This window comes from Actinia tenebrosa, unplaced genomic scaffold, assembly GCF_029948245.1.
Source record: "Actinia tenebrosa isolate PJP-AT-01 unplaced genomic scaffold, QUT_ActTen_1.0 PGA_scaffold8__29_contigs__length_14323225, whole genome shotgun sequence".
Classification (NCBI taxonomy): domain Eukaryota; kingdom Metazoa; phylum Cnidaria; class Anthozoa; order Actiniaria; family Actiniidae; genus Actinia; species Actinia tenebrosa.
The window spans coordinates 7873080-7893519 of NW_028292585.1; the positions used below are offsets into that span (position 1 = coordinate 7873080).

The following is a 20440-nucleotide window of genomic DNA, read 5'->3' on the forward strand; positions in this document are numbered from 1 at the left end:
AAAACCGTTGAATAATGGGAGAGACCTAACAAACTCTACTCACATGTGATTCCGGCTTGGAATAGAACCTTAGGTTCACTTCCGGTGCACTAGCCCCTTCATTCAAAACAAATTCATTCATACAAGTCTTATGAATATCATACATTTTGCTTCTCAGCTGGTCAGCAGAGCAATAATCGCAGCCGCAGAAAAGAGATCTGGTGGAGAATCACATCTTGATTTTGCTGCAATTCATGTAGCGTTCAACCTCATTCAGTCACGCCTCAACAACTTTAACTTGCTTGTCCAGGCAGAATCTGGTTTAACAAGTTTGTTGTTGGAACATCCTAACCACCAATTGGTAAGCAATAGACATTGTTGTACATGTGAAGTTATAGCCGCCATTTTGGTAGTCTCTTACGCAGCCGCTATTAGTGTAGTCACGCAACGCTTACGAAAATCTGGACAATACCATTATGAATTAACATATTGTCTTATTAAATTTACACCAGACAATCGATGTTGCTGGCTTGAGGGCGTGTTTGGAAAAACTGCAACCAAGTCTTCAGGACTTGGAGACTTTTGAAAGAAGAAATGAATGGTGTGGACGGGTTTTGAACATCAGAAAAAGCATCGAGGCTATGACGTCAGCGGAAGTGTTTGCCAAGAAGCGCGGAGAGATTGACGACTACGAGGAAGGAGAGAAGAAACTTCTGCAAAAATGCTGGTAAATGCATCTGGAATCAGTATAACGTTCCGTTATAATTGGTATTGGACACGCTGGAAATGATAGTAAAAGTCCATGAAAATATTCATCGCGTAATATTTGGAAAACGCTCTCATACATTTCTTTCATATTGCAATATGTTTGGTGCCTTGATGAATACAATCGACTGGTGCTTTGAAAGTTTAGGTCTAGTTTTCGAGAAAATAAGCGGTAAACGATTTCTATGATGTCATCATTACGTCATAATAAAAAGGCCGCTTTAAACTAATTTATCATTTTTGAAACCTTCAATCCTTTCCTGACATTGTGTGAAAAGCGCTTGCAGATCGAGTTATTCAAGACGAAGTTGTAGCCATTTCAATGCGGCCAGACCAAAACTACCCAGAGCCTCCTTAATATCAATAGACCTCCTCGGCTCTGGAGCGCTCGAGCGTAATGTTGTCCCATTTTAGACCACGTGTCATTCCCTTGAGAATAAGATTCTTTGTTTGAGTTGTAACAATATTCATGTGTCTTCTCATGTGCAATCGAGCGCAAACCTTAAACAAAAAAATGATACTCTAGGGAATGACGCGTGGTCTGAAATGGGAAAACATTACGTCAGAGCCGAGGAGGTCTATTGACGTCATTCCGGTAACAAAGCCTAATATAGGAACTTTTTTAATTGATATATGTTTTAAAATGCATTGTTGTTATTACAATCCTAGGGAGATGTGGCAACGGCTTAGTGTCGTCAGGCTTTTCATTGATCAAGTGTGCAACTTGTCTCAGCAAACAAATGCCGAGGATGTAGAGAATGTTTTCAAGCTTTGGAAGGTATTGTTGTATAGACCTTGTTGTATAGCGGTTGGGACTGGGGACAATTGAATGGAAACGAGATCAGTAAGGCCTCATTAGTAAGCAAAGTCAAAGTCATTCATCTCACCAATTCGAGTTCTTTTTAGCGTCTCTTGGAATAAGGGGAGGGAGGTTCCAGGGCTACTCGCCAAGCAGGGTAAATAGATAGGAAATAATATAGTTAGGGCAATCCTAGTGCCAGGGTAAGCCATGAGTATGTGTAGAGAACAAAAAATATCATTGAACTGACTCACTTAGCGTGACGTTATTGTACATTTACCTCTAGATACTTGATGATAGCACTAACTTTCTAACAGCAGCGTGTATTCGCCGGTTAGAAACATTTTTATTGGAGTGCAATCAAGAACACAGGAAAAGAAATAAGAGGTAAAAAACAGTCATGAGATTTAACACTGATCATTCTTCAAATCTTCACTGACCTTCATATTTGATCACGCCCTGAAACAACCTTAGGGTTGATCTAAGTTAGAGCATGGCGCCTAACTCACAGATCGAACCCTGAAACGACCTCTGGGCTGATCAAAGTCAGGGCATGGCTAACACACAGATCGAATTTGAATTTAGCTTGTTGGGTTTTGCGGAGGAAAGAAAACCGGGGAACCTGGAGAAAAACCTTCCAATCGAAAGTGAGACCTAACAAACCCTACTCACATGTGATGCCAAGTCCAAGAACTTACCCAGATACCCCGGAGGGGAGAGGAGAGTGTACTACCACTACGCCCCCTTGATTGACCCCATGATCACACCATACATCATTATTCTCATTATGTCTCAAGTCAACTCCATTACTATTTGTGTTTAAGCTCTAAAGTGACCTGCATCATCTGCTTGGATCGGGTCAAGGAACCTTCTGTCACTCCTTGTGGACATTGTTGCTGTTTAGAATGCTCTTCACGCTGGTTCAGTGAACAATCAACTTGTCCAAAGTGTAGAGAACCAGTCCCTGTTGATTACACGCCAACAGAATCTGACCATATGAGGTAGCACTCTTAGCCCTGTTGTACAAAGGGTCGGTGGATAGTGATGTCCGATAGATAAATCCTTATCCAGTAGATAAGTCGATGCTGTTTATATACAATAACTTTATCTCTAATAAGCGGTCCTCTACAAATGACCCTCAATCGTGAGACAAATGAATAAGTATCATTTATTATTACTACTTCTCCACGATGAATAATATTTTTCATTCTAATAAGTTGATCCCCTGGATAAGATTTATCCGTCGAATAGCGCTATCCACCCTTCGTACAACCGGGACCAGCTATTCAGGGCTAGCCTCGATTTTGTGGAGAATATTCATTTTGTGTCTCAGTCAATTCGTTTAATTTCAAATTTCCGTCTTTGAATCCGACGAAGGACTAGGCGTCCGAAATGTCAGTACAATTACAAACTTTTTTTACATAGTGTTTGAGTTTCTTCTTATTCACTTGTTGCATTCAACACACCAACGCAGTCCTGCTAGTCATTACGAATTTTAAAGGGGTATTTCTGACTTGTTCAGCATCAAAAACGAATGTGTTCTTTGTTCCCAGGGAAGCTCTAAACAACGTTCATACCTTCAGGAATCAATGCAACTCATTTTTCATGGAGGTGGTGTCTCTTTTCTGTTTTGGTTATTCACCGTGTGGGACTTTGGAAGAGGAAGCTTACAATTTACTGATGGATTACGTCACAGGGGACAAGGCTCGCCGCACCAAGCAATTCTCGCCCTTCCCTGACCAAGGAATAGATGTGAATCCTGTTGTCAGGTCATTCTTACTGCAACAACTTTTAAAGTCCAGGTAAAAATGTCTGCTCTCAAAGGAGGTTAGGCAGCTCTCCGGAGTTTTAGGACGTTCTGATTTCTAATGCAAAGCCTCCCTCTGCTCTGCTCCTATTTAGTGATCTGTGTCCTGTAGAGGCTTTGCATAACTATCACGTGATGGCAACCATGACAGCAGGCACGACAATAGACCCCTTCACAGTTCCCTGCGCCATCTTGAAAGGTAGGCGTTCCTTTGCATCGAAGCGAGACGAACGGTGAGATTGCAATGATAGAGACATATGAATAATTGTTCAAGGTGTTAAAAAAAGGTCTCTATCATTGCAAGCTTACCGTTCGTCTCGCTTTGATGCAAAGGCACGGTTACCTTTCAAGATGGCGCAGGGAACTGTGAAGGATGACTAGTTGAGTCCCTTTTCCTATTTGAAAGCTGATTTTTTTCCTCATGTTAATAAGATAAGACCGGATTCCTGTCTCCTGTATTGTCTGCCTTCACATGATGGTTCGAAGCCTTATAGACCTTTTTAGCTTGAGGTAATGTTTTCCCAATTCAAATCACGGGTCATTCCCAAGAGTATCATTGCGCATATCATTGCGTTGCGCAAGAGAAGAACATGAATATGGATACAACTGAAACAAAGAATCTTATTCTCAAGAATGGGAAAACATTACGCCCAAGGACGCCGAAGCTAAAAGGTTTATTGCCATACAATCTGCTGGAATAGTGACGGAATCTAATCACTGGCTCTACTTTTTTCAGTGACCAGAAAGTCAAGGAATACATGGGTTTGTTCATACAAAGAGCGAAAGACGTAGTGGAAAGGGATGGAACGTCTTCAGTTGAAGTCTTTGTTATGTGTATTCAGTGTATGGAGGTACGTTGGTTTGCCTGTGGAGGAATATTTTACCCGGATATTTAACTCGAATTCTGATTGGATTATGGTGTTCCGTATATGGAATAATCCAATCAGAACTCGAGTATTAAAATTCTTGTTATTTTGAATTCTGAGTCTTCGTATTCGTAGAAAGAATAATAATGAAGTAATGAATAATGAATGAAGCCATTAATGGATCCTAGGGGGTTAACCCGGGCTTGACCCATTTTGACTGTAAAAAAAAAATAAATAAAAAATACTCAGCTACTTGCACCACCTTTTTATAACAGGACTGCTCTCAACAGCAAATTCATCAAAAGAGCCTCGGGTCTTCCATTGGACCAGAAAATGCGTCTTTTAGAAGGCGATTTCAAAACTGCTGCAGTATTACTCAACGCAGCACGAGAAGATGAAATCCTTGACATCAAGTGGCTGGAAGGAATCGCCAACACTCGCTTTGTTCTATCAAAAGCTGCAGATTTCATGTACCAAAGTCGAAATGTCGATAATGAAAGTAAACAGGATTGGTCACATCCCGATGTCAACCGAGCTCTCGAGAGACTTATAGTCGAGGTGGAAAAAGTGTGTGTAAAAACAGTGCTCACTACACCGAGGTTGTTCCTACTGAAGCAGCTGTCGAGGAAGTTTGGTTTTGAGTCAATTAACGCTCTTGCTGGAGAGTTTGAATGGATTCTGCCTGCTGAGGCAAGAGAATCAAGCGATGTGAGTATCCATCTGACCTTCTGAAACGTTTTTTTATTTTCTTGATTGGGGCGGATTTAGGGAGAGGCTGCTCCCACTTTAGTTTTGGATGCATTTTAAGAATTTCTTTTTGTTTAAATATCTTTAGGACGCAGATTATAGCATTTCTGGAAACAAAATTTTAAGAATTTCCTTGGGAACATGCCCCAGACCTCCCCTGGTTTCGTTTTGCATGATCAGCGAAATTCGTGAGATTCGTCTAAAACCGAATTATTACGCCCCCGTCCCCATTTCTCAGATCTGCTTCCCCATTTCTCGGATCTGCCTCCCCATTTCTCGGATCTGCCTACCCATTTCTCGGATCTGCCTCGGTTAATAGATGTGGTTCTTCTAGACAGATACTTACTCATAGTTCACAGGAAAGACTCGATTTTTAAAGCAATTTCAAGAAGAGTGGCTAGGGGTTTGTTGCATGTACCAAGCCCGAAATGTATTGTGGATCATATGCTAATGATGTCGGCACAGAAGGAAATATAACGCGCAGATGGAGTTTGGTAAAATTCCGAAAATCCATATTGTTGTGACCTTTCGCTGTGATGTTTAAGTGATGTTTTAGGCTTGGTATGCAACAAAACCTTCACCCATCTTTTTTGCTGTATGCCAACTAATAATTTCTAAAGAGGAAAAGGCATATTAATAGCAAGTTATCTCTGAATAAACGAGTTAACTCGGTTTACTGCCATACAGCGAATGAAATGGTTATTAATAATAACAGTTGTATTCCTTGTTTTTCTGATTTCTAAGGTGATCCAAGACAGGTGCCTTGTCTATGGACTCGAATATCAAAGACTTCGAGAAACAATCTCAAGAGCAATGATTAGTGGAGACATGGATTCCATTCAGGAAGTCTTGCAGGTAGGAAAACATGTTTACTTGCTATAAATACAAATACAATTAATTGATGTGCTATATTGTTACTACTTGTTTAATACTATATTACAAATATTGGTGGCGTGCTCCCCTTCCCATGAAATGTATGGCATGTTGGTTGACGTGACAAGAGAAACCACGACCAAATCTTTTGTAAAAGTAGACCAAAATGGCAGCTATAACGTCTCTAGAATAGTTGTGTGTTATGTATGGAGTGCCACAGGAGAGTTACTGGGACCGTCGGGGACGTAGTAGATAGCATTAATTTGTTCATTAAATTGATTTGTTTTTTATCTCGTAGAATATGACCAGTTCTGCACATGTAACCAACACAACTATGCTGCTTGGAATTTACCAAGAGGTTACAGCAAGCAAAGTTGTTATCTCAGAAACGGTGAGATCAGCAAAACAAAAAAGCCTGATTGTCAGTAATTATTTGCAACTTTGCGTTGGTAGCATATTCGGTAGCATATTCGGTAGTGTCTTCTTTCTTTTTCCTCTTCTTCTTCCTCTTCTTCTTCTTCTTCTTCCTCTTCTTTCTTCTTCTTCTTCTTCTTCTTGTTGTTCTTGTTCTTCCTCTTCCTCTTCCTCTTCTTCTTCTTCTTCCTCTTCTTTTTCTTCTTGTTCTTGTTCTTGTTCTTCTTCTTCTTCTTCTTCTTCTTGTTCTTCTTCTTCTTCTTGTTCTTCTTCTTCTTCTTGTTCTTGTTCTTGTTCTTCCTCTTCTTCTTCTTCTTCTTCTTCTTACTAGTTCCGAAGTTGAGGAAAAAAGTGGATCGAGTTGGCATAGCAGTGCATTGTGGGGCTGTATTAGGGGACATTTCAAAAATGGCGGTTTTTTCATTCTTCAAAACAGTCCCAAAATGCACTGCAAACCAATTAACTCTACCGACCGAATTTTTCCCTCGACATCGTAATGGCAAACTCAGCATGCCCATTCAACATGCCCAGCATACAATTATATAGGAACGCATATGTGTGTCCTTCTGAAACAAACGACTGTGTCTAAAAACATTTCCTTTCATTCCTCTCTAGGTAAATCAAAGCTTAGAAAACTTCCTTCAGCAGTCAAAATATATCTGTGATCAGGTAGGCTTATACTGAAACAAAACGACTGACATTTACAATTTCAAAGGTTCAAATATTGCGACGATTTAAAGATATTTTAGACATGTTTTGGTAGGAGAGCTGCTGTCATCGTCAGTTATGAAAATGCAGAATATGTATTCTGTATATGAATCGTATAATATGTTGTTCGTTAAATTTTTTGGTTCCTTTGGTTCCTGACGATGATAAACTGAACGTGACGGATAATTACAAAAATTTTTTTTAGTTAATATGATAGAGCTTTTGTTTTAAGGAGGGCTTAATTCTTCCAAAGGTATAGACACCTTCATTTATCCTTTTTTTTAATATCTTTTATTATCTTTTACAATTACATTTATCAACTTTTAATTTTTCCTGTACATTGATCATGTACATCGATCACATCATTAGTCACGTGTTTTAGCACGTGACTCAGTGATCACTAAAGTGAATTTTCCTCATTTGCTCTATTAGTCACGTGTTTTAGCACGTGACTTAGTGATCACTAAAGTAAATTTTTCTCATTTGCTCTTTTTTAGTCGCGTGTTTTAGCACGTGACTTAGTGACAAAGACAGAAGGCAACATTAACGATGTGTTAAGGTTTGCTGGAGATACTCCGTGGGATAGGAGTGTAGTAGAGATTATCGTTCATCTGGCTGCTGTGCTGTTCTCACGCGACAATGACGACCTTGTTGGTCCATTACTGACTCTTGCTTTGCGCCCTGGCGCGACTACCGTAAGTAGGGACTAAACGTTTTGAAATTAAATTTTCATTTTCAAGTTTCGTCTGAAGGGAGTTGAGGTTACAATGGGCGGGTTTCACTTAACGTCATTTCCTACAGTCAATTCAACAAACGTTGTCGTTGACGACCCAAGCCTACGCGACTGAACCGAAAGAGAATATGGGTAAAAATCACTGAAGCGGTTAAATATTCGTTCTGAATTAATTATTCCCGCTAGAAATAAGATAATAATGGCGAGAAACAATTCATCAAATGCATGTCTTCACAATTTCGAAAACATGAAGGCATTAAAATAACGTCTCCTTCAACACTTCCCGCTCGCCTACGAAGGCTCGAGCTGTAAACCAGGCATAACTATTTGAATAAAATGACTGCATTCGACTCGGCTTTAATGCACGATTGCTGCCGAGAATTCCTTTCGGTTCAGTTGCGTAGGCTTGAGATGGTCGATGACAACGTTTTTTGAATTGACTGTATCTTGTGCGTAATGTCCATCAGCTGAATCGCAAGTTTTCAGTAGAATTCTCATTTCTGGCTGACAGCACACGGTTGTCAGTATTTGACCACTATTTCGAGTAGATAATGAGATTCAAAGAGTTTTATCAGCTGAGTGAAACCCAGCATAAGGACGCGAGATTCCCTGATACATTATACCAAACCTCGGCTACATATTGAACATAGGAATAGAATTCCTTGGTTGTTTCCAGCCATCTCTTGATGAGACACGCTAACATGTATATTTCATGTAGGGCTCATTTCTTCCCACAATGCCTGACGATCTTCTGCAAAACGTTAGAACAGCGATAGCCGGAACGTTTTACGGTAAGCTCGACTGTCTGGAAAACTCGCGCCTAACTCAACGTGAAATATTCTTTCTTATCTGTTCTTTTTTTTTTCGTAGAATGTCCTAACGGCCACCCTTATATCGTTACTGAAGTGAGTACTTATTGACAGTAATGTTAGTATAATACCCCCATTTCGAGTTCGCCTTTACTCAGTCTTAGCCTCGATTGTGTATAAATGTGTTCTTTTCTTTTATTAACGTCCATTTTATAGTAAGAAATGTACGTACTTACGAACAATAGGAGATGATTAAATAGCCACAGGTTTTGGTTGAATGGCTAGAAATTTTAACGCGCAACCGAGACTAAGGCCCCGTCCACACTATGCCGGATAAATTTGAATCCGCAACTTTCACACCGAAACCGAAAAAAAAGTTTTCCGTCCACACATGATAACGGATAAAATGTTTCGCGTCCACACTAGTCCGATCAGAAGCGGCAAAAACGCTTCATTCCACATCTGAGTATGTGCATCGAAGCTGGAATTGAGTCCGCGGTGAATTTTTAGCCTTCCCACCATGTTCCCATGACAATCCTGTGGTCATCGTATTCGAAAAATTTCGGATACGAAATGTTTTCCGTCCACACTAATGCCGCTAGCCGGCGATTTCAAACTGTTCCACTCTGGAGACCGTATTCGAAAAAATTCGTTTTCGGTGAAGAATTGTTCCGGATTTGCCCGGACTAGTGTGGACGGTAGGCCTATCCGAATAAATAAAAATTCGGATTCAAATTTATCCGGCATAGTGCTGAGCAAAAGAGAACTCGAAACTGGAGTATTTGGTTTCATAGCTACCACTAAATCGTTCTTTAAGACTCACTTAAGTTCAAATAACCTCTGAGCTGAACAAAGTCAGGGCAAGACTGACTCGCAGAACGAATTGGAATTTAACTTGTTGAGTTTTGGTGCGAGGAAGCTTAACTCAGTGGAGAACGCGCGGAGAAAAACCCTTGAAGGGAGAGACATAACGAACTCTCTACTCATATGTAATGCCGAGTTTAGCAATCGGACCTGAGGCACCAAAGTTGAGAGCTGAGTGCACTACCAATATTCTAGCCTTGTACTGATTGCTCTTTCCTGTACGACCGACTTTTAGTGTGGGCGGCCAATGGAAAAGAGCTATTGCAGAGCACCTGGTTGCAGAGCAGAAATAGGTGGAGTGGACCATCAACTTACGAGCACCAACAGACCGGGACGAACGTACGTATATTTAACAATAAGATTCGTCCCAGGTTCAGTGATTGTAGGTGAATATTCATTGAGTTAAAGTGGAAGTAAATATTCACCATAATCACTGAGTCTGAGGAGGAAAATTGTTTTAGTATAATTTTAGACTTGGATATCAGAGAAAAGTCAAAATTCTGGATAAAAATTCCCACTTAATTATTACTTCCGTTTTTGGTGATTTTACTTCAAGAGATGTCGTCTCTTAATCACCGGTCGCTTGACCAATCACCGAGCGCGAAACCCTATACTCAAGTCTAAAATTTAAAAAAAAATTATCAATACATTCACTCATAAGTTCAAATAAGTTCAAAGAAAATAAATGCTTTATATCATGAATAATTTCATTTACTTATGATTAGCACGGATTTGTCCAAGAAAGGGCATTGCCTTGGTTCTCCTGATGTAAGAGGAACTGAGCCGACACCAGAGCGGGAAATGTCTCCATTGGTCACGTGTCTTCTGCGTCTACTTGTTCATGGGTCTATGTTGATTGGTTCGTGCTATCATATACAGGTATAAATCAGGCCTAGCCTCTTTCGTGCATCTGAACACAAGCTGTTGATTAGGGTCGTCTGCAAATCAGCGACAGACTAAATGGTTCGAATAGCGCTATAGCACAGCCAATGAGAGCGCGCGTAAAAATGCGAGTAGGCATCATTAACCAATCACAGTTTAGTACATATATTTAAGTACGTTACTGGGGGCCTAGAGCAAGAAATCTGTCGCTGATATGCATGCAGACGAACTTAACCAACAGAGTTGTGTTCGGATCGGCACGCAGGCTACTTCCGCAGGTCTATCTTCTTTTGCTTTCTTTGGCGCTTGGGATTCCTGTGTGTTAATCGAATAGCAGTTTTGATCAAAATAGGAATTAATATGCTCGGTTTTGTGGAGGAAAAGGGAGGAAAACCGGAGAACCCGGAGAAAAACCCTCGAATCAAGAGAGAAATCTAACAAACTGTACTTATATGTCATGATGAGCCTGGAAATGAAACCACAATGTGTTTAACTAAATATTTAGTCCTATCATTTTTAACCGGATTCCCAATTACATTGTACTAAATATCTTGATATTCTATTTTTCTTAAGGACATTTGTCAAATCATCTCGCCAGCTATATCTGAAGAATCTATGCTGGGCTTCCTGTGGAAGCATGCCATGCGTGACATGAATCTTCTGTCAAAGGTCAGCGGACGCAGCGTGGATGATACAGCACTGATCGTACATATGGTTCTACGCAATATATCTGAGCATGCCCCAGTGTACCAAGGTAATATTATAGATTGCAATGGGAGAACATAAACAGCACTCAGCTGATTTACTGTATTTAGAAAATCTTTTGTATTCTATTGTCGTTCTATCTTTTGTATTGGTTGCGATTCATTGTATTGCTATGACTAGATTACATCAACTGCTTGCTACGTAGGCTCTCCCAGATTGCAGATAATAGATCTGTTTGGCCTAAAAACTTTGTCAGCAGAATGGCAAGTTTTCAGTAGAGTCGTACTCGGTTGATAGGACGTGATGGGCAGTGTTTGTAGATGAATAGTTGAATGAGATAAATAGACCTCTTTACCTTGGGCGTAATGTTTTCCCATTTGAGACCCACGTGTCATTCCCTCAATGAGAATCATTTCGTTAGCAATAGGAAGACACATGACAACTATAAAACGAAGAATTTTATCCTCAAGAGAATTAGTGGTGCGTGGTCTGAAATGGGAAAACATTACGCCCAAGAGATGAAGTTGATAGCTATCAAGCTATAGGTCGAAAATAGTCTTATTACGATTTGGTTTAACAATGCTTGTTTATACTATTTTGTCTTGCTCCCAAACTTCAAACAAGGCCGATACAATACCTTGAAAACAAAGAATGAAAGAAAACATTGGGAAAACAACTTCTCGACCTCGCTCATTGTGCCACTTATGACTGTAAGTATTAAGCTTGTGACGTCATTACAACGTCATTACAAACTATATAGCTTGTGGATAAAGCTAATTTTTCAATTAATTGAATAATGTTTGTAGAATTTGGAGAGTGGTATCCAGAAGACAAGGGAGCTTATTGTCAAGGACAAGCGCTTTGGTAAGTACGCCGTGTACGTGCAACAATGATCTTCTCCGCCAAACTTATGATACGGCTTTTCAAGGGAAGGACAATATGTTATTCCTTTTGCTAAAATGTTGAGCCAATTTTAAAAATCATATAATTACTAATGGAATTCTTATTTAAACCATCATTTACTTAACCTACTCTCATGATCGACCACCCTCAGTACCTACACCTCATACTAACCACCTCTCATGACTGACCACCCTCAGTGCCTACACCTCACACTAACCACCTCTCATGACTGACCACCCTCAGTACCTACACCTCATACTAACCACCTCTCATGACTGACCACCCTCAGTGCCTACACTTCATACTAACCACCTCTCATGACTGACCACCCTCAGTACCTACGCCTCATACTAACCACCTCTCATGACTGACCACCTCTCATGACTGACCACCTCTCATGACTGACCACCTCTCATGACTGACCACCTCTCATGACTGACCACCCTCAGTGCCTACACCTCATTACTAACCACCTCTCATGACTGACCACCCTCAGTGCCTACACCTCGTACTAACCACCTCTCATGACTGACCACCTCTCATGACTGACCACCTCTCATGACTGACCACCTCTCATGACTGACCACCCTCAGTGCCTACACCTCGTACTAACCACCTCTCATGACTGACCACCCTCAGTGCCTACGCTTCGTACTAACCACCTCTCATGACTGACCACCCTCAGTGCCTACGCTGCGTACTAACCACCTTTTTTTCTTCACAGGAGCCAATCCTCTTCTTCGTCAGTTGTACGAGTTAGAATCTTTGGTGGATGACGGTAACGAGATACACCCAAACTGTATGGCACTCTGGAGATACAGGACCCCAATAACACTAGATCACGTGACAAGGGCATTCAACGAGTCTGCCCATGCGCAGGACGAGGGATGTGCCGTGCTGAGCGAGTTCTTGAAAAAAGTAATCTGCCTTTAAGAGTTTCTTGTAACCTGAGCGATGTCACGCAACGTGTAACGCAATTGCACGCATGCGCAGTAATGCTTGTTAGAAATAAATTTTGGTCTTGCCTTTGTGTTTGCGTAAACAGATTATTAGGAGTATGCGTAGCTCAGTTGGTTAGTGCGCGGCCTTCAGAGCTAGAGATCCACGGTTCAATACTCAGGATCGCCACGTCTGCATCGACATGGGCAATGATTATTTGAGGGCGCACTTTTGAGCGCCTTATACATGAGGCTCTGGATCTGGAGAATTGGGCAACCACCTCTCGTGTCATCGAAGTAAAAAAAATATTTCTCTATATTCACTTGTACTGAATTTGTCTCCAAAGTTATTTCGCTAATTGTTTCTTTTTTTGTGTGTGATTTTTCAGGAGCATCAGTTACGAGCTGTGCGGTTCCTTCCTGATGTGATAAAGCTGCAACAACTTCTAATGGATCGCTACCATCGAACACTAGACAAAACTGAGACGGACAGGCTGAAGTGGAAAGATTTCGAAAAACGTCTCCCGACAGGTTATTTAAGCTTTGTGTAGTTAGTACAGAATATCAATGCCCTGACAAACGGTCCCAAGATTTGACCCACTGTTGGCTAAATGTTAGTTCAAATGTTGTTTCAAATGTTGGGTCAAGTGTTGTTTCAAATGTTGGGTCAAATATTAGCTAAATCAGTGTTGAATAAAAATGTTGGGACAAATGTTGGGTTAAATGTTGGGTCAAATGTTGGGTCAAATGTTGGGTCAAATGTCTAAATGTTGGGTCAAACGTTGGGTCAAATGTCGGGTCAAATGTCTAAATGTTGGGTCAAGTGTTGTTTCAAATGTTGGATCAAATATTAGCTAAATCAGTGTTGGATAAAAATGTTGGGTCAAATGTTTTTTCTATTCTCCCTTGTTTATCGTTCTTCAGAATTTTGTGGAGACATGACTCGTGCTATACTTTTCTGTTACTAGGCGCCAAGAAGGAATACAAAGCTCTCAGAAAAAGCTTCCGATCGGCATGGGATATAATGGTCCTCGCTATGCAAGGTGAATTCCACTGTCTTGTTTTGCTGAAGCATTCAGTAAGGGAAAAAAACTTTTAAGTTATGACGTATTTTCGGTCCAACTGCTCACAAAAAAATCTATGAAAATAAAACAAAAACGTTTGTCAATGATTTAACCTCAACCTGAAGCAATTAGATTTTTTGACAAAAAATTCTGTTATCCAAAAAAAAAAAAAAAAAAAAAAAAAAAAATAGGACTGCTTTCCGTTTTAGACCCGAAAGTCGTTTTAGCATACAAATAACGTCATACTTAAGCTCTATTGTGATAAAAAATATTTGTTTGCTTTCATTTCCAAGGTACAAAGGGACCTTTGGAAAAGCTTTTGAAATGTGAAGTGGTTGATGATTCGTCAATGGCGATGTTCATCCCAGCTACCAGTGGGCTTGGGATATGCTCCCTTTCTCTTATTCGATTTCTTGTTGCTGCTCATAACGAGTTTATGGAGTTGTACAAGCAACACTCAGTAAACACTCCGTAAGTAGATTAATCATGATCAGAAATACATATATAAATATTACGAGAAATGCTTAAAACATTCACGACAGGGACTCGAAGATGGCGTAGGGGTCAGCAGTACACTTGCCTTGTAGTGTCTACACTTCCATTTCGATTTACTAGTCAGCCCAGAGGTTGTTTCAGGGTTCGATCTGTGAGTTAGCCATGCCCTGACTTAGATCAGCCAAGAGGTTGTTTCAGGGTTCGATCTGTGAGTTAGCCGTGCCCTGACCTAGATCGGCTCAGAGGTTGTTTCAGGGTTCAATCTGTGAGTTAGCCATGCCCTGACTTAGATCAGCCCAGAGGTTGTTTAGGGTTTGATCTGTGAGTTAGCCGTGCCCTGACTAAGATCAGCCCAGAGGTTGTTTTATAGTTTGATCTGTGAGTTAGCCGTGCTCTGACTTAGATTAGCCCAGAGGTTGTTTCAGGATTTGATCTGTGAGTTAGCCGTGCCCTGACTTAGATCAGCCCAGAGGTTGTTTTAGGGTTTGATCTGTGAGTTAGCCGTGCCCTGACTAAGATCGGCTCAGAGGTTGTTTCAGGGTTTGATCTGTGAGTTAGGCATGCCCTGACTTAGATCAGCCCAGAGGTTGTTTCAGGGTTTGATCTGTGAGTTAGGCGTGCCCTGACTTAGATCGGCTCAGAGGTTGTTTCAGGGTTTGATCTGTGAGTTAGGCGTGCCCTGACTTAGATCGGCTCAGAGGCTGTTTCAAGGTCCTTAACATGTCTCATTTTCCTCAGTAATCTTCAGGGTGTTCCAGTTACGGAAGTGACGAGTTCCCAGCTCGTGTCGTACGATGCTGATCGTGATCTGCTCCCCTTAATGCAAGCACATTGTCATTACTCGCTTGAAGTTGGTCATGGTACGTTAGTTGAATATGATTGGACAGCCATTCAAAGACAACTGGTTGACAGGCTTGTACGAGGACGAGTATTGATTGACTTCAAGGTAGGCTGATTATTTCAAGATTTTCATTCACAGAACAAATTAGTGTTACTTACAGTTTCACCGGAATTAGTTTATTTTAGTTTAGTTTATTTGTCATAATTGTTGTATTAATTTTACAAAACATAAATCATATAAAGAAAGAAAGAACTGTTGTGACTGGAAAAGGAAACAGGACTCACGTTGACCCAATTGACAGTCCATTCCTCAAAAAGTAGAGTGGTTTTCAATAATCTATGAAACACAGTGGCGGATCCAGGATTTTTCAAAGGGGGGTTCCTTTTCTTAAACTGTGTATAATTCTCTTTTGTTTAGTCGATTTTTGACAAAAAAATTGGCTCTAATCACCTAATTTACTATCTAGTAACGGAACTTAAAGGTAAATTAAACATTATAACAGCAAATATCTATCATTTCGTGTTCAACATTATCTTTGTGGATACTTTTAAGCAAAATTTATCTAAGACATGTTTCTATTACCTAAAAGATCAAACCTACAAGGGGGGTTCCTTGGACCCCTTCGACCCCCCTGGATCCGCCACTGAAAAAATTGAGCAGTAGATTCTGTTGCTCAGGGTCAGCCTCGATGTTGTTTAGAATATTCTTGCCTGTGTTTCGTAGAAGGTCCGTAGAACTTCAAAGTGTTTGCATTGTTGAAGTTGTGCATTCTTTACTTTACCGTTGGTATTTGTGAATATTTGGACACTGATCCGAGGCTAACCCTGAGTAAATTGGTTTGCAATCAAGGAGTACAGCGCGGTATTTCACGAATTCGATAAAGGTTTATTATACCATATATTTCAGAAAACGTCGGTCGAAGGTTTCGTTGTATACTGCATGCTGCATACCAAGCAAAAGGTGCACTATTGTTGATGTGAATGCAATCAGCGAAAGATCTAGCCTCCTTTGCAGCTGACGACCCTAAGAACGGCTGCAAAGGAGGCTACGAAAGATCAACAAAAAATTAAAGTTTTCCGAAATTGAACATGTTTTTCGTGCATATTTTCTTCTGTGTTGATATTATTTACATATGATCCACAATACATTTCAACAACAAAACCTTCAAAAACCTTTATTGAAATAGCTGTATGAGAAGATGATTTTCTTTTTATGATTTTTACATGTACAAGTAAGGAAAATTGAGATAAAAAATAAGTTACTAACGATTTCTGCTTCTTCCAAGGAGGATGAATACATCAAAACAGCTGAAATCAGCGCAGAATCAGTACTAACAACTCTTAAAGCAAAAATACGTCAGGTACTAAAAAAAGCTATTTCTAAATGTCTGTGTTCTCATCAACTGCAAAATAGCTTTCTATTAAATATCACATCTAATTATAATGTCACTTCAGCAGCACAATAAACTTGTTGTAAAAAATGGTCGTTGCTTTCTCGTTAGAGAAGATTCGTAGTCCTTACTGTTAATGATGATGATGATGACGATAAATGTTGATGAGGATGACGATTACGGTGATGATGATGATTATGGTGATGATAGTGATGGTGATGCTAATAATGGTATTGATATCAAATTGAGCTGATCCTCGCAGTATTTTTATGAAGCAACTTATGCAGCTACGAATTTAAAGACTCAGAAAAAATTCTGATGGTAGTGATGATGATGATGTTAATGGTAATAATGGTGGTAATGATGATGATGCTGATGATGATTACGGTGATGATGATGATTACAGAGATGATGGTGATGAAAGTGATTGTGATTCTAATAATGGTGGTGATGATGGTGATGATGATGATGATGATGCTGATGCTGATGATTACGGTAATGATGATTAAAAAGATAATGGTGATAAAAGTGATGGTGATTCTATTAATGGTGGTGATGATGGTGGTGATGATGGTGATGATGATGGTGGTGATGATGGTGATGATGATGATGCTGACTGTACTTTTGGGAAGTCTTTGAGTTAAAGGTTGGTTTAAAATTACTCTGGTTTCTTTTTTTCCAGGTTGACCTATCCTTGGCAATCCAAAATCAAATCATCCATGAGTATCATTCTCGGCTTGAGGATGTATGCGAGGCACTGTCATCTCTCAATATTGCCATTACGTTCTTGTCATCTGGTGGCGGCAACCCCAACATGTTGATCAAGAAATACTTACACGAGGTGTTAAAGCTTCCTAAGGACACAGGGCTGCGCAATACCAAGGTACGTGCAGTTTTATTTATCTACGACCAGTGTGATAGATTGGGGAGTGGTCACTATTTGTCGCCTTTAAGGGTCGGAGTATTTTTGTGGCGACGTCATTAAGATTAACCAATCCTCTCAGAGGCACCATCTCTTTGTGCCCCCCCCCCCCCTCTCCCCCCTTTGCTGTCAATATATAGCAGATGAATGAATTGAGATCGGTCTCTTATAAATCTCTTTGTATTACAGGCCCAGGAAGTTTGTCAAATCCAACACGCGGTATCCCTGTGGCGACTTTTGTCTTTTGAAAGAGCAAAGATCTTAACCAAACGCAAACAGGTAGCCCATCGCTAAATAAATCGACCTTGTTTTACGAGGTTAGCACTTTAAATCAGTGTCCAACAAACCTGTGGCCTTTGTTCCACGATTTAGAAGTTGATTTTTGCGGAAGAAGGAAAACCGGAAAACGCGTAGAAAACTCTCGAGGCACAGGAGATAACCAACTAGAAACTCTACGGGCCTATATCACACGGCGGCCATGTTTATTCTCATGAGAATAAAAACCTTTGTTTCCCCAGCATAAATTAATTCTCAAGCGCTTCAATTTGAGGCTACGCGTGGTGGAAGTCTATTGTTCAATCCAACATGGCTGCCGCGTGAATAAGGCCCACTCAAATACACCGAATAGAGAATTGCACCATTACGTGCCGGCGCCATAATCCAGCTTGGACTGCCTGTGGTTAGATAGGCAGAACAATAGAAGTCCCTGTGCTCTAGGGAATTGAATTCTTTCTCATGTAAAACGATCGTATTGTTCATGCCATCTAACAACGAAATATGGCGATAAATTTGAATGACTATTGTTCTGCACTGACTAGCTGCGCTGCGCATGCATTAGATAAGTTTGTTAATCTTTATTTCTTGGTATATCATAGGATCCATTTGAACATCTTTCTCCCAACTTTAAGGGCGGTCTTTCGGAGGCAGTGGAAGTTTCTGCGAATGCCGCCTTGAGAAAAATGAGCGAGAAATGCCTGGATAGTTTGGTATCTGTTTTGTTGGAAGTAATTATTCTTCGTTTGAACGACAGTATTGATAGTAACAACAGGTAATTTAACTTTATACTGAGACGTTATATATTTTCTAGTCCTGTTATCATTCACTGGTTTCCACTCCCCTTAGTTACCGTTGCTATGTCCCACAAGCTCAAAAATATAGTCCTGAGAATTTAAAACTCTTAACTTGCTTCATCTCCGTTAAATCATGTTTTCTAATATTACCAAGCTTTTAGGCCGTCTCGAGGCCGTCTTGGCCTATCACAGGGTTAGAGTAACGGTTAAACTATAAAAAGAAAACGATTTAACATCGATGAAGCATGTTTGCTCGATATTTTTTTCCGCAAGGAGAGGTTGCGTGATATGTTTTTGTAGGTGAAGTGCTTGCTCGATATTTTTAGGGGGGATTTAACGCCATTGTATGAGTCGGAAATCTTTAACTTTAACCTATTTTGACTTACTCTTTTCTCATTGCCAGCCTTAAAAACTATATAGGGATGGTATTTAGATGACAAAGATGCCTCTCCAATCCCTGAATTGGAACACATTCCTGACGAAGTGGTTCTGATGAACATTGTTCGCTTCTGGCAGATTGTATTTGCCACGAGTGATGGATATCATGAGAGGCGAATGGAAGCAACAGGATGACGGGAATAAAGTCTGATTTTAAAGTTTTTTCGTGAGATGAAGACATCAAGAGACTTTGAATATCATGCAGTTATTAAATCACTAAATAACACAGAAATTTAGATAAAATTTAGGACATTTTTATGATGTTTTATTTTCTTCACTCACTCTCATTACTGCAATTATCAACGATTTATTGTAAAGATGAAAAATAGTTTGTAGACGGATACTAAAAAAGCGTAGAAACAGAGGAACACTGAGAAAATTAATAGTTTATTTGGCAAACCAGTCAACGAAGTTTGAACGGTATTCGACTGTGATTCGTTGTGCAAAAGCACTGAACAAAAAGTATATGATAAAAATCAATTAATAAAGTTACAGCTTTTAATAAAGTGATATTTAGAAACACTATAGTCCAGGTATTTAGTAAACTAAATATCAGCTTGAACTACACTAAATCATAGTTAATAGAGGGGACCAGAATGGTTCCGTTGTATTGAATTGGGCTTCCTGTGTTGGAGCGTTCATTAGCAAATAATTAGACACAAATGAGGTAAGCTGCAACTAATTGTATTGATAAACGCGTAGGAATAAAAACCACCTGAATCAAATGGAATAAAGGTAGCAAAAAAGTAAGAATATTAGTAATGTATCTAAAGGTGGTTTGATGGGTTTCATCATGGACCCCCACCCCCCCACCCTTTGTGATCTTGTGAAGCCAATCGTACATGGGAAAATGTTTTTCTGGTAGAAGGGGTGCCCTCTTTGTCTAACTGACCAGGACGGCCATTTTTTTTACTGATTTATTTGTAAATTCGCGTCGACCCTTTAGATGAGACATAATATTTTGCATCGACTAGAAGGGTCACCCTACTTGTAGCTAAGGACACCCTCTTTGCGAAAGACGATCGCTCTGGTACCCGGGACAACTTTTCCATGTAATACTTCAACTCGCCCAACCGAGACAAATACGTAGATAACTCTTCCTTGAGCATGCGCAACTATTAATAGTACCCAGTTAGGTCAAGATACTTTTGGAATTCCCCTTTTTAAATCGAGCGGAATTGAGAGCCTATAGACAACGAAGCAGAGTTCACTAGGCTCATCGTATAGTTTGTCTTTCTCCCTCACAAACTGAAGAGAGTATACAAGGCTTTCAATTGCAAGATCACCATGAGCCGCGCCCATGAAGGAAACGGAAAAGAAAAGACAGAAACTTGACACTATAGAACAAAGACGAGGATGGAAAGAAAACGAACTCAAAAAGGCATAACCGATATATGAAGCTTTTTTACTGCGTGCAAATTGCATGTG

The 20440-nt window shown here is 40.1% G+C and overlaps 1 protein-coding gene across 1 annotated transcript in view; it reads left to right on the forward strand.

The window, feature by feature from the left end:
• Positions 1–19765, forward strand: part of LOC116300627 (E3 ubiquitin-protein ligase rnf213-alpha) — a 66848-nt gene extending 47083 nt beyond the window's left edge. Inside the window, exons 55-84 of the mRNA XM_089024035.1 lie at positions 158–340; positions 492–706; positions 1414–1522; positions 1830–1930; positions 2368–2544; positions 3097–3345; positions 4087–4242; positions 4492–4924; positions 5708–5818; positions 6135–6227; positions 6866–6919; positions 7456–7653; positions 8410–8482; positions 8562–8596; positions 9600–9703; positions 10090–10243; positions 10820–11000; positions 11576–11661; positions 11758–11815; positions 12579–12772; positions 13182–13323; positions 13761–13835; positions 14150–14327; positions 15090–15297; positions 16478–16552; positions 17265–17465; positions 17694–17783; positions 18380–18552; positions 18627–18699; positions 18995–19765. Coding sequence (XP_088880161.1) covers positions 158–340; positions 492–706; positions 1414–1522; positions 1830–1930; positions 2368–2544; positions 3097–3345; positions 4087–4242; positions 4492–4924; positions 5708–5818; positions 6135–6227; positions 6866–6919; positions 7456–7653; positions 8410–8482; positions 8562–8596; positions 9600–9703; positions 10090–10243; positions 10820–11000; positions 11576–11661; positions 11758–11815; positions 12579–12772; positions 13182–13323; positions 13761–13835; positions 14150–14327; positions 15090–15297; positions 16478–16552; positions 17265–17465; positions 17694–17783; positions 18380–18552; positions 18627–18699; positions 18995–19147 — 4332 coding nt within the window. The 3' untranslated portion in view covers positions 19148–19765. The remainder of the gene's footprint in view (positions 1–157; positions 341–491; positions 707–1413; positions 1523–1829; positions 1931–2367; positions 2545–3096; positions 3346–4086; positions 4243–4491; positions 4925–5707; positions 5819–6134; positions 6228–6865; positions 6920–7455; positions 7654–8409; positions 8483–8561; positions 8597–9599; positions 9704–10089; positions 10244–10819; positions 11001–11575; positions 11662–11757; positions 11816–12578; positions 12773–13181; positions 13324–13760; positions 13836–14149; positions 14328–15089; positions 15298–16477; positions 16553–17264; positions 17466–17693; positions 17784–18379; positions 18553–18626; positions 18700–18994) is intronic.
• Positions 19766–20440: the final 675 nt, after the last annotated feature.